This window comes from Cnephaeus nilssonii, assembly GCF_951640355.1.
Source record: "Cnephaeus nilssonii genome assembly, chromosome: 8".
Taxonomy (NCBI): Eukaryota; Metazoa; Chordata; class Mammalia; order Chiroptera; family Vespertilionidae; genus Cnephaeus; species Cnephaeus nilssonii.
Window position 1 is genome coordinate 12,971,604 of NC_137079.1, and position 14,735 is coordinate 12,986,338.

Below are 14,735 nucleotides of genomic sequence, written 5' to 3' on the forward strand. Positions count from 1 at the left end.
GCCCACCCTGCACCCTTGAGGGATGTCCGACTGCCGGTTTAGGCCCGATCCCTCTCGCAATCTGGGACTGCTAGCTCCTAACTGCTCACCTGCCTGCCTGCCTGATCACCCCTAACTGCCTCTGCCTGCCAGCCTGATCACCCCTAACTGCCCTCCCCTGCTGGCCTGGTTGCCCCTAACTGTGTCTGCCTGCCTGATTGCCCCTAACTGCCCTCCCCTGCTGGCCTGGTTGCTCCCAAACTGCCCTCCCCTGTCAGCCTGATCTCGCCCCCAACGGCCCTCCCCTGCAGGCCTGATATCGCCCCCAACTGCCCTCCTCTGCTGGCCAATTTAGTTCTGACTGGTCGGTTTCTATGCCAGTGAGCGTCAAAAGCTCCACTTCCTAGGCAGCCATTGGTTCCCCACAGCATCCAGATTTGGTTCTGATGGGTTGGTTTCAATGCCAGTCAGCGTCAAAAGCTCTGCCTGCTAGGCACCCATTGGCTCCCCACAGCACCCAGATTTGGTTCTGATGGGTTGGTTTCAATGCCAGTCAGCGTCAAAAGCTCTGCCTGCTAGGCACCCATTGGCTACCCACAGCACCCAGATTTGGTTCTGATTGGTCAGTTCCTATGCCAATCAACGTCAAAAGCTCTGCCTCCTAGGCAGCCATTGGTTCTTCATAGCACCCACATTTGGTCCTGATTGGTCGGTTCTTATGCCAGTCAGTGTCTCTGGGCCTATCAATGGGGCCTGATCAGAAAGGCGGGGCTGATCAGCAGCCCTGGTGGAGGCCTGAAGAGAAATGGAGGCACGGCTACTGGCCAGACTGGGAGAGAAAGAGAGAGGCAAGTGCTGATCAAAAGCTGCCATAGAGGCAACAGATTAGTCCCTGCTTCTCTCTTCAGGCCTCTCTCTGGCCCTGATTTGCAGCCCCCTCAGCAGTCAGTGCTGGGGCACCACGCCTGCAGAAGCAGTCTGCAGGACTGACTTCCGGTTGTTGAAGCCTTGGTCGTTACTGGTCATTACAACCCAGGGTTTTTATATATTAGGATTGTTTTAATGAAGTGAAATGTAGCAGTATTTACCATACTAGATTGTGCTTTTGTCTTGTTTTGAAAATCCTCCCCCTCTTAAGTTCACAATTTTATTTTCATATATAGTTTTCTAAATATCTTAAAGTTTCACTTATCACACTTAAAACTCTAATCCACTTTATGTCATAAAGTAGGCATCTAATCTTATTTTTATTTCCTTTATAGCATTTAACTCTAATCAAGCCCTATTGTCTTGTATATTATTATTGTTCAATATTTAAGAACCACCTTAGTTTAACTCCTTTCAAAATAATAATATTGGTGTAATATATAGTCACTGTTTAAGAATTACTCCATTTTTACCAATTTCTTCATTTATCATTGCTTCTTGAATTTTACCTTTCTTTTTATGTTCATTTCTTCCTGATATTCTCTCTTTAACAGTTCTTTTAATGATGATCTGAGACTTGTAAACTCTCTCAGTCTTATAAAAATAAACGGGAAACCATAAAAATACTAGAGGAACCCACAGGCAGCGAAATCTCAGACATATGCCGAAGCAATTTCTTCACTGATACTGCTCCTAGGGCAATGGAAACTAAAGAGAAAATAAACAAATGGGACTACATCAAAATAAAAAGCTTTTGAACAGCAAAGGAAACCATCAACAAAACAACAAGAAAGCCCACTACATGGGAGAACATATTTGCCAATGATATCACTGACAAGGGTTTAATCTCCAACATCTACAGGGAACTCATACAACTTAACAAAAGGAAGATAAACAACCCAATCAAAAAATGGGTAACGGACCTAAATAGATACTTTCCAAAAGAAGACAGAAGGAAGGCCAAGAGACATATGAAAACCTGCTCAAAATCACTAATCATCCAAGAGATGCAAATCAAAACATCAATGCGGTACCATCTCACACCTGTCAGAATGGCTATCATCAACAAATCAACAAATGACAAGTGCTGGCGAGGATGCGGAGAAAAAGGAACCCTCGTGCACTGCTGGTGGGAATGCAGACTGGTGCAGCCATTGTGGAGAACAGTAAGCAGTTTCCTCAAAAAACTAAAAATGGAACTACCATTTGACCCAGTGATCCCACTTCTAGGAATATATCCCAAGAAACTAGAAACACGAATCAGAAAGGATATATGCACCCCTATGTTCATAGCAGCACAATTTACAATAGCTAAGATCTGGAAACAGCCTAGGTGCCCATCAGCAGATGACTGGATCAGAAAACTATGGTACATCTACACAATGGAATATTATCCTCTCTAATAAAATGGTAATATGCAAATTAACCATCACTTCGCTACATAAGCCACGCCCACCAGTCAAGCCACACCCACCAGCCAATCAGGGCGAGTATGCAAATTAACCCCATCCAAGATGGCTACAGCCACAGAGAGCAAGGTTTCCCAGGTAACAGAGCAAGCCAAGCTTTCCATAGCCGTTGCAGGCCTAAGCCTCCACTCAAGCTACAAAGTTTCAATTATAGAAGGTAAACAAATTCAAACAAATGGCGGCAGAATGGAGCTTGAGAGAGCAGGCCAGGGTTGCCGGTGGCAACAGGGGAAGCAAAGCTTTCCACACATCCTGGCCGTGCTCACCTGCTTAAGGCTACAAAGTTTCAATTGTAGAAGGTGAATTAACTGCCACAGAAATGGCTGCCGCCCCGAGGGAACAGCAGGCTTGGCTCCGCTCCAGGCTACAAAGTTTCAATTGTAGAAGGAAAATAAATTCCAGATACCAGGGCCTCCCCTTGGGTTGCCAGGGGGCGTGGCCGGCCTGCAAACCACCACAGGCCCCTCGCTCAGGCCGCCCCACGCCCCAAGGGAACCCCACCCTGATCCAGGAAACCCTTCAGGGCAAACCAGCTGGCCCCCACCCATGCACCAGGCCTCTATCCTATCTAATAAAAGAGTAATATACAGATTGATCATCACTGCAACACACAATATAGCTGCCCCATGTGGTCAAAGATCCTGCCCCCATGTGGACACAAGATGGCCACCACAAGATGGCCAGCAGGGGAGGACAGTTGTGAGGCACCTGGCCTGCAAGGGAGGGCAGTTGAGAGGGACCAGGTTTGCAAGGGAGGGCAGTTGGAGGTGATCAACCCTGCAGGAGAGGGCAGTTAGGGGTGACCAGGCTGGCAGAGGAGGGAAGTTGGGGGCAAACAGGCTGGCAGGGGAGCAGTTAAGCATCAACCAGGCTGGCAGCGGAGTGGTTAGGGGGTGATCAGGCTGGCAGGCAGAAGCGATTAGGGGCAATCAGGAAGGCAGGCAGGCAAGCAGTTGGGAGCCAGCAATCCTGGATTGTGAGAGGGATGTCTGACTGCCCGTTTAAACGGGCAGTCGGACATCCCTCCAGGAGTCCCAGATTGGAGAGGGTACAGGCTGGGCTGAGGGACAACCCCCCGCCGTGCACGAATTTCGTGCACCAGGCTTCTAGTGCTGCCATAAAAAAGAAGGAATTCTTACCATTTGCAACAACATGGATGGAGCTGGAGAGCATTATGCTAAGTGAAATAAGCCAGGCAGCGAAAGATAACTATCACATGATCTCACTCATTTATGGAAAATAATGAACAACATAAACTGATGAACAAAAACAGATCCAGAGACAGAGAAACATCGATCAGAACGGCAAACCTAAGGGAAGGTAGGGGAGGGTGGGGGTAAGGGGGAGAGATCAACCAAAGGACTTGTATGCATGCATATAAGCCTAACCAATGGACACAGACAACAGGGGGTAAGGGCATGAATGGGGGGTTTGTGCGGGTAATGGGGGAATAAGGACACATGTAATACCTTAATTAATAAAGAAATTAAAAAATAAATAAATAAATTTATTTTGTTCTCATTCCTACATGACAATTTACCTAGGTATGGAAATCTATGTTGGCAGTTATTTTCTCTCAGCATTTTGAAGATATAGTCTACTGTCTTCTGACTTCTACCAATTGCCATAGATTCATCTTCAATCAGGCCAAAAGCTATGCCTTTATGGAAACCTGCCCTCTTTATCTTTGATTTTAGTTTCACTATAATCTAACTAAATATAAATTTTTATTTATCCTACATCAGTTATATCTTATATCCTGCCTAACCTTTCCAACTTCCAATGACCATATTTTACATTTCTAGAAGTCCTATTTGAGTCTTTATTATAACCTACTTATTATTTTTCTTTGTGTATTTAATCTTTTTTTAATATACTTAACTTATAGACTCAGCCAAATTATTCTATTATTAAGTTGTTAGGACTCTAATCAGCTTACTGACTCTTTCTTATAGAACTTTATATTTTATACTTTTGGATTATAAACTTATCCTCTTGTATATCTTATTTATAGAATTTACATATAAATGCCAGTGTTCAGGGCATTTCCTTCCAAAGAAGTTTTGCATTTCAATCTGCCAGCAACATCAGCTTTTCTTAGCTTGGGTAACACAAGTTCTAACTCTGGTTCCATATGAGGTAGTATGGGACCATGTTTATGCAGTCTCAGGAGAGTCTTTTTTTTTTTTTTTTTTTCTACTTAGAGCTCAGGCAGACAACTTCAGATTTCCTTGTCATCAACTTTTACTGGATGGATGATTATTTTCTAGCTCATTCTTTAGATAAGTCCTAGGCTTTAGAAAGGAAGGGTCTCAGTTCTAACTTCCAAAGGTCTTGTCTCCTGTCCCCACATAGACTTAGTCCCTAGAATTCCATGGATAATGACCCATCATTCTCCCAAGGAAGCTACAGCTCACAGTGTTCTATTATTAGTTTCCTTTTCATTTCTGCCCCTGGCAATTTTCCTTAATTCATTATAAGTACAATAGAGCATTTAAAAGGATGTTTAAAATATTTTTATGACTGATATGCTGTATTGGTAGAACCAGAAATCTAATCCATTTATTTTATTAAATGGGCATTCCATAATTTATTTATGAGCATTTCCTTTCATTTCAAAGCCATTTTCCCAACACAACTGTAAGCCTAAGAAAGACTGATAAATATATTTATTACCTGCTCTTTAGTTTTTCTTAGAAAGAGAACTCTGACTTTTAGCTAGTCACAATAGGACAAAGAACAAAGGTTACAATTCTCAGGCTTTATTGCAGTTAGATTGGGTCAACAGACTAAGTTTTGGTCAGTGAAATGCAAATTAAAGTATTTTTTTGAGACTTCCTGGAAGGCCACTTAAAAGGTGCTGACTCAGCTATATAAGGAACTGATAACAAAGGCAAAGCTCTTTACTGTACCCTGCTTCACTATTTCACTATATTATTTCCATAATCACTTTAATCACTGAGTTTAAAGCTATTGTAGAGGGCAATCATAAGTAGATATTGGCAAAGAGATCATTGTAGAGGGAGGACATGAGGGAAAGGATATGAGGAAGATCTATATTTTCCCAAGCATATGTTAAATATTTACTAGTATGTGAAAATAAAATTGCTTTTGCACTAGGATGTAGTGTGGTGAATGAATCAGTAGGTATACTACAATGTCTTCACCAAATATTATAGGTTAGGTACCTCTGATCTTTCTGTCCCCCAGTACCTTGTTTTTCCAAAGGAATTAAACTCCCTATGGAGTCACTCTGCTCTATACTAAGAAAGCATAACTGCAGATACTTGTATCATACAGTACATTAAAGAATGCCACTTGGGAAAACTTCCTGAATAAAACATACCACCAAAAAATGGAAGAGACATGTTCCTTTCTTTACCTGCCTGTAATCAAACAATATATCCTTACTCCCCGAGTAACTTCTGCTCTTACATAGCTGACATTCAGATAAACCCTCTCTGGTTCACTTCTCCATATCCTTCTAATTTTCACCATTTTATTGAAGATCAATGTTCAACCCAATTTATGGCTGTAGCCATGTTCCAACTTCTTTTGGGTAAGGGATGCAATAGAAGACCAAAGACACAATGTGCTACTCACCTATAATTTGCCAGGAAATGGCAGGAACCTTGAGAAGTTGGCCTGCTCCCTACAGTTTTATAAAAATTAAAAAATAACTACTATAATAATTCAGGATAAGTTCTAAATTTTATTATTTGGTGACATATATGTATAATATTTTTGATAAATATTTAGTTCACAATAGCACCCAGTATTTGTACCAATAATATTTAGAACATTAGATCCAAGTATGAAGTATAGATTTTAACCTTACTCCCTAAATAGGATGTCTTGACTTTGACTAAGTCTATGCTATAAAATACTCAAATCAGAACTCTTCCCTGACTTTCATGATGATTAGGTACTCACCAGGGCTGACAGACCAGAGGACATGAAAGGCATGTGTGTTTTAGCACATCTGCACAGTGCTGGACAGAAAGGTTACTAACACTACATTCTTTACTAGGAGGACATAAAATCCTGCTGTGACCCATTTACTTGTACAGGAAACGTTCTGGAGGAAGCCATGAGACAACAAAGGTTTGTGAAAGTTCGAGTCACACTGATTTACTTTCACTGTAAACCCTAGACCACAAGCTGCCTATTATTGTCCTTAGGATTCCATCATTGATCCTGTGGTATTAATATCTCAAAACCTTTCTTAATCTTCTGGGGACAATGAATGAATGTACTTATATGAATACTAGTAGCCCTGCGCATGAATCCGTGCACCAGTAGGTCGCTCCTGTAGCTCCTTGCCCCCCCCCTCCCGCCCCGGCTCCCCCAATAGCTTGCTGCCCTGCCCCCTCTTGTAGCTCTCTGCTGCCTGCTTGTAGTTTGCTGCCCCACCCTCCTGCAGATCTGTGATCTGGTCGTTACGTGGTCAGTCATATCTCACCATATCGCATCTTTAGATTTGTAAGAATAACTTTAAAGTGGTTAGAAGAAGTACAGAACTAATGGGCTGGAACTAGCTTAAACTGGGTCTAACCTATGACAGCCTTTCTGACATGATGTAAGCCTGTTAGGAATACTCACTTTTGAATTATTGCAAGCAGTTTGAATAATCCATTATATTACTTCCAGGGAAAGGGATAATCCAAATATTTCACCTAGTCAATACTTATAGTATCAATTGGATAGATATTATCCTTATCAGAGAAAGAAAAAAAGGAATTATTTTAAATTCTTTTATATGCCTAAATTTTGAAGGTGGAGTTGAGTATTAAAATAGTTAAAAGACAACTTAGTGAAGGGGAAAAAAAGCAGAAAACTTGGATTCTACTTTCTCAATTTGGAAAAGACAATTCTTTAATGAGCAAACAAATGTCCTAGGCTAGTCAATTGAATGACAATGCAATAAACTTCCACATTTTACTTAGCTTATATAATCTATCAACACTTGAGAGAATAAGAATACACAAGTAAGGTAAAAAAGCAATATATTTTAAAATTCCTGCTTTGTGCACAAATGACTAGGCATTTTATTTAATGCTAGATAAGTAGCCATAAATAGAACTTGTTTGACTTTTTAAAACATATTTTTCTCCAACACAAGAGTATTTACACTACACAAAATAAAGTTACTCAAATTCTCGGTGTTTGGCACAATTACAGAAGATCAGTTAGAACTAATACTCTACAGTTTAAACTTAGCTATCAAGTTTACACAAAAGAATAAAATCTGTAGTATAAGTTGGTATATTGCCTATGTAAGTTAAATATTATATTATGGGGAAAAAGTACTAATCAGATCATATTACTAAGGGTTATACATCTCAAAAAAAGGAATAACATAATAATTAGAACAGCAAAAGTTGTGACCATGTAAAAATATTCATTGAAAAACTGTATTTCATGAGTAAGCTAAAAATTCATTTTATCATTTAAAACTCCTATTTAATCATGAAAATACAAAACAGAAGCAAATTAAAAGATGTGATAGTACCCTGGTCAGTCTGTGCAGTGGTCAGAGCAGTGGCCCACAAAGGGTCAAGGATTCCCAGTCAAGAGCATGTGCCTCAGTAGCAGGCTCAATCCCCAACGCAGGTTTGTGAGAATCAAGTAGAAAATTACATTAAACCCCAATAGTATTACCCAAATTCCAATTCAAAATAGAATTCAGTGTTTTTATTTATTTATTTTGAATGTGGAAATTACATAGACCAAGGAAAAATCCTGTTATACACTTTCATTCAAACTGATTAATATGCATTTCTGGAGAATTTCTAAGTCTTGGAAGAGAATTACAGATGATAAATTTTTTTAAATTTAAATTCAAGGTCATGACAATTTTATTTCCTAATTTCCTAGGTCAGTGGTCGGCAAACCGCGGCTCACGAGCCACATGCGGCTTGCAAGCTGCGGTTTGACGCTCTGTTGACTAATGAGTTTGCCAACCACTGCCCTAGGTGAATCTAAATAAAAGGATATCCATAAAATGCTGTGACTATCGTTCACTGCAACCCAGACAACAGGTGCATGCATTTCTATAACTCCAGGTTTTGTATAGCCAGAGGAGGAATATTATTTCCAAATTCATTCAAATTTTATTCTGCGATTTACTTAGAAAAAAACAAAACTACACTCAAATTGTTATATGTGAATTTACACCATGGTCAGGCCACTAGAAGGAATGCAGGTAGCATCTGGAGGGTTTATTTGTCACAAAGTGATTCAGAAAAACAAAAGAGGTGATTGCCTAATTTAGCTTCCTAAACAACATTATTCTACACAGAATCAACCTATTTTCAATTTCACCTCTATGTGACTTTCCTCACTCTGTAGTGTTTGTATTTTAAACATCTGGCAAATTCTTTGATATTCTAGAAAGAAGAAGCATAATCTTGTCTCAAAATGTGCTGCCCTAAAAAGAGGTTGGAAAAGATATAAAGTGAAAGAAACTTAAAAATGAATGATTACTGGAAATTATTATAGAAATAAACAAGAAAGATACAAATACTGTTATCTTTTTTACTTGAGAATAAAAATAAGTTGCTTAGAGCTTCTTAAGATTAAGAAATCATAAAATAGATCATGTGTTCTGTATAATAAGTAAAACACTGGATTAAAGTATGTTAAGCAATCTAGTAAAGTAATTCTGGATCTGAAACAAAAAGGCAATTATAGAACAAAACTTTTTTCCCATTAATAAAAATAATAATTTAAGGCTAAAACTAAAAAGTTCTAAACAGAATCTTGTCAACATCTCTTTATAATATTAATAAAGTTCAAGGCCAGGTTTACTGAAAAAAATTTTGGCAAGATAAACTTGCACAATTAAAATAAATATAGTGTCACATGATTTGGTTTCCCAAAGCCTGGAATTTTGACCTTAACTGAAGTCTTCCCAATTCCAATGCTATAAATAACTACGATAGCTGAACAAGATATTAAACTATTAATTCTCACAGACTGTGGTTGTGTCTTTTCAATGTGCACGTCCCATGCAAGTATTTGATATAAGCTTATTCATTTGATAAACATTTATTGCATATCTATCAGGGTTATGCTCCATACCAGGCAATCTATATATATAAAAGCCTAAGCAACCGTCATAACCACAACGACCGAACAGGCTGCATGGGGTGACCGGGCTTGCAGGGGGGTTAGTGAGGGACGACCAAATGACTGAACAGAGGGCTGCGTGGGGCAACCAGGCCAGCAGGGGGGTTAGTGAGGGACGACCAAATGACTGAACAGAGGGCTGCGTGGGGCAACCAGGCCAGCAGGGGGGTTAGTGAGGGACGACCAAATGACTGAACAGAGGGCTGCGTGGGGCAACCAGGCCAGCAGGGGGGTTAGTGAGGGGCAACCAAACGACCGAACAGCAGGCTGCGTGGGTAGACCAGGCAGCAGGATGGGCAGTGAGGGGCGACCAGGCTGGCAGAGGGGGCAGTTGGGGGTGACCAGGCCATCAGGGGGGGGCAGTGACCAGGCCATCAGGGGAGGCAGTTAGGGGTGATCAGGCAGGTAAGCAGTTAGGAGCCAGTGGTCCAGGATTGTGAGAGGGATGTCTGATTGCCGGTTTAGGCCCGATCCCGGCAGTCGGACATCCCTCAAGGGGTCCTGGATTGGAGAGGGTGCAGGCTGGGCTGAGGGGACTCCCCCCCACCCCCGCCCCGTGCACGGATTTCAGGCACGGGGTCTCTAGTGATAATATAAAGGTGGTTGAGACCAACACAAGACTGCTCCTTAAAGGGCTAAGACAAGCAGAAAAGACAGACAATTAATAAATAACTGCAAAAAGTCATCAATTTGGAGTATATGGTAGAGTTGGGAAAGGCTGTCTGGAAGTTCAGAGGCAATGTCTTTCAAAACCTTCAAGGCTATGGTAATATAACTGCATGTCTGTAGGTTACTGCTGCACATTGTCATCAGTTAAATTAGTCTCATAACACACACAGGGTAATTTATATGCTAGGCTATGTTCAATATAATATTCTGCTTAATTAAAAGAGGTTTTATAAATCAAGGGTTCTTGCTATAGTTTTAAACATCAAAAGGAAACATTTCTACCACTTCAGGAAAGTCAAATAAGCATAATAAATGAAGTGGCAACACAGGTTTAAAATACTTCTGAAAAAAATGGCAGACTGACCTTTTGAGTTTCTTTCAACCTCTTCCTCCCAAAACCACATTAAAATCACAATAAAATATTTTTAAAAGGTATAAACATACAAAAACTAGGAAAGAGAAAAGGACAGGAGACCAAAACACTTAAGAGAATTCATTAATTTTTTATAAACTTGAAGAGAGGGGGGAAAGGTAATTGACCAGAGGAGCAGAGGCACAACCTGGGTACCATGGAGGAGGACACCAAACAGAAGTAAGCTAATTTGGAGTACAGATCCCAGAAAGGATAAGGCCTTCGGGACACAAGGAACTGTGTTGGCAGAGAAATTTGTGAGGCTGAAAACAGAGGATAACAATATGTAAGTACATCACGGGATACTCCCCCAACACACGTTCTCACACATACATGCAATTTGCTGTGCATCCAGGTTACTGCTCCTCCCACCTCTCCCATTCTTTGGAGAAGCTCAATGAGACCAGAGAAAAATATTTATAAAATACTGGGATGTGGATGCCACGCTAATGAAATGCCCAGATCACCAAATAAAAAGCCATGTTCCTGTAAAAAGAGCTTCTGAGTGGCATCAAATATAGATAGGCAACAACCACAGATATGTGGAGAAAACCTCAAAATGATAGTGAAAGCACTGAAAATAAAATATAAAAAAGAACCTGGAAGAGATAACACAATGCATGGAGCAGAAGACAACTTAAAAACAAAACTATAATTCATATCCTTATAGTAAAAAGAGACATGTAGCAGCCATAAAACAAAATAGATCGCTGTAACACATGAACATCAGGGAACAGTGAATAGTTCTTTGAATTAAAAAATTAGGATAACTGAGATAAAACAGTCGGCTAGAAGATAAAGTTATCTCTGGAGATAAAGATGTCTCCCACAAAGGCAAACCAACAAAAAGATGAAGTAGTTGGAACAAAAGAAAGAGTAGAATTAGATTAGGATCTGTCAGAAGATGTAACTTCAGACTAATAGAGGTTTCAGAAAAAAAACCACACAGAAAATGGAGAAAACTGTCAAAGAAATAATACAAGAAAAATATACAGGCCCAGCCAGCATGGCTCAGTGGTTGAGTATCAACCTATAAACCAGGAGGTCAGGGTTGGATTCCAGATGAGGCCATATGCCCAGGTTGCAGGTTCGATCCCGTGTGGAACTCGCAGGAGGCAGCCAATCAATGGTTCTCTCTCATCATTGATGTTTCTATGTCTTTCTCCCCTTCTCCCTTCCTCTCTGAAAATCAATAAAAACCTATTTTTTAAAAAGTATACAGAACTTTCAGAGATGAATTTCCATACTGAAAGGGCCCTCAAGTACCTCTTACAATAAATGAAAAAATGCCCACACCAGTGGTCATTGCTGTGAAGCTTTTAAACACCAGGATAGAGAGAAGATTATAAGTTTTCAGAGGGGGAAAAAAGGTCAAATACCAAAGGAATAATGATCAGAATGTACAACTGGAAACTTGGGAAGGGTAAGATACAGGACTTTAGTATTATTTGACTTCTAAAACAATGTATAGGTACTTTCATTAACAATAAACAACAGTAACATAAGCAAATAGAGCCATAAAGTAAATAAGTGAATAAATAAAAAAAATTAAACAAACTGATTGAATGCTCACTATGTGCTAGGGGCACCATTCTTTTTTAAAATGTATTATTTCATTTAACTCTCATAACGGTATGAGGAGGACACTGTCAACCTCCTATTGCAGGTGAGGAAACAGGCTTTGAGAAGTTGAGTAACGATACAACCAGTAAGTCCTGAACTCAGAGTCCTGGCTTTCTGAGTTTGGTCTTTTAAATTAAAACTGCATGATCCTGTCTCTCAACTTTAAAAGTAAAATTTATTTTTTTTTAAAGAAGAAAACAAAATACTTGATGTTTCCTACATTCCTATTCTGTTCCCAGATCAACTGTGGTTGATTAAAAGTTCTGTCTTTGTCCATCAGAACACAAGTTTAATGTATTATATACACTGAGTGGCCAGATTATTATGATCTCTGAACGCATAATAGTCTGGCCAATCAGTGTATATCCTATATAATAAAAGGCTAATATGCAAATTGTCCCCTCGACCAGGAGTTCGACCAGCAGGCAGGATGGCCAACTGCCCATGTCCCCTCCCCCTGGCCAGGCTGGCCGGACCCCACCCATGCACGAATTCATTCACCGGGCCTCTAATACACACACACACACACACACACACACACACACACACACACACACTGAGTGGCCAGATTATTATGCGTTTAGAGATCATAATAATCTGGCCACTCAGTGTATATGTGTGTGGGGTTTGGAGGATGCAGGTTGAAGAATTTCCTAGTATTTTAAATATTCATTGTATAAACGTACTTTATGCTAAGAATTTGTGATTTGCTGCTAGAAGGACAATAGATTCCTTGACCTAAATGCATTAACAACCTCCACCAAAAGAAATGACACACCTACAGCATCAGATCGCCACTGTGTACCTTGTGCAAAGAATGAAGGGTATATACATTTCATTAAAAACAGTTGCCTCTTTTCTAAATTATTGTCATCTGAGCCCTTCACACTCCTCTAGTCCTGCAAGGAAAATATTCCTCGACGATTTTCCTAGTGAGTTACATGACTGTTAAGTATACTGATGTAACAGAAACATCATGTGCCTGGACTCATTCTTGCCTTTTACTCATCTTTACATTAAGTACTAATGATACTTGAACATTTTCATTTGAAGTTCCTCGGTAGGCGTTAGCCTCATTTAGTTCCTACTTTTGCTGTCCTATCCATCCATCTCCTCACTTACTGTCCCTATTTAAGAGATTCTACCTTAGGAAAGGGGTGGAGTGGGTGGGCTAGATTCTTTTGAATAGGTGTGTGTGTGTGTGTGTGTGTTTTCCCCCAACCTGGTGACATCTTCATTCTTTCTGACCTGACATACCGAAGCTACAGTTCTGGCCTTTGGTCCTTTGCGACTGATAAACAATAATGTCTTCTCAGACCTCACAGCCCTGCACTGCACCGGGCCTCCTGGATCACTCGCTGTCGCCAGCCCAGCCCAGCCTGTGAGTTCCTTCCTCTCACACAGGCCACCCTCCGCTTTCTGCCTGTCATGACCTTGGTTTTTGTTTTGTTTTGTCCTGGTTTGGGGTATCCCTTGATACGCGGTCGCTGCAGCAACCTCCAAGGTTCTCCGTCATCCATGACAGCACCATCTAAGCCTTGGCAACATGTGAATGAACACCCGGGGCTGCCGGCCTAGCGGGTGTCGGTCCTGGTCCCAGGAGGTCTCTGCCCGCGGCTGCAGAGCTCACGCCGCAACAGCCTCCCAAGCCGGGGTCACAGGGTCACGGGGGCCCACAGCTCAGTCGCACCCCGCAGGCCAGGCGGCCACCCCGGCCCTCCCCGCACTCGGGGGGAACACCTGGCCGACGTCACCTGCGGACGCCGGCGCGCACGCGCACCTACCGTCTCCTTGGCAGCGGCGACCGGGATGGGCAGCAGCCCCCGGCCGCGGGGCGGTTCCTCCAGCTCGAACTCGGCGCCCTCGGAGGGGGGCCCGCGGTCCGGCGCCCGCGCGGAGTCGGGCCTGGGGTCCCCATACAGCTGGTAGCACACGAGGCCGACCAGCCCCCCGCCGGCCGCCGCCGCGAAGCTCAGCTCCCCCCAGCGCCGCCGCCGCCTCCACGCCGCCTCAGCCACGGCCCCGTCCTCCTCCTCCCGGCAGGGGCCGGGCCGGCCGGGAGGGCCCGCGGCTGTCCCCACGGGCCGCCCCCACGGCCCGGGGAAGGGGTGGTGAGGGGAGGGTGCGGGCGGGAGCCGGGGCGGCGGCCACAGGAGCCTCCGCAGTGCAGCCATAACGGAGCCGCCGGCCCCGAGCTGGAGGGGGCGGGAAGGGGGGGTGGGGTGGGGGGGAAATCTCGCGAGAAGTCGGAGCGTGGAGGCGCGCGCGGGGCGAGAGCGACTCCTGCGAGCGCGAGGGCTGCCTGGGGGACCCCGGGCAGGTGTCCGCGGCGGGGACGCGGGGTCTCCGGTCAGGGTCCGGGAGAGCCTGGAGGGCACACGGCTGCTCCTCCCCCCGCACTGGCAGCCCAGCCCCCCAGACAGCACTACGCCGGCCCCGGCGACACCTGACGCGGGAACCAGCCCCGCGGCGGCGGCGGCGGCGGCCAGGTCAGCGGAGCTGGAGGAGCCCTGGCCGCGGGGTGC

At 43.0% G+C, this 14,735-nt stretch overlaps 1 protein-coding gene across 4 annotated transcripts in view; it reads right to left on the minus strand.

Annotated features, from left to right (window-relative positions):
• The window catches only part of MICU3 (mitochondrial calcium uptake family member 3), an 83,581-nt gene extending 69,142 nt beyond the window's left edge, over window positions 1-14,439 (minus strand). The window contains exon 1 of one of the 4 annotated variants that reach the window (XM_079778662.1): window positions 13,995-14,439. In XM_079778662.1, coding sequence (XP_079634788.1) covers window positions 13,995-14,384 — 390 coding nt within the window. In that variant the 5' untranslated portion in view covers window positions 14,385-14,439. The remainder of the gene's footprint in view (window positions 1-13,994) is intronic. The other 3 variants (XM_079778661.1, XM_079778660.1, XM_079778663.1) reach the window with 3 other exon arrangements.
• Between the last annotated feature and the right edge of the window lie 296 nt (window positions 14,440-14,735).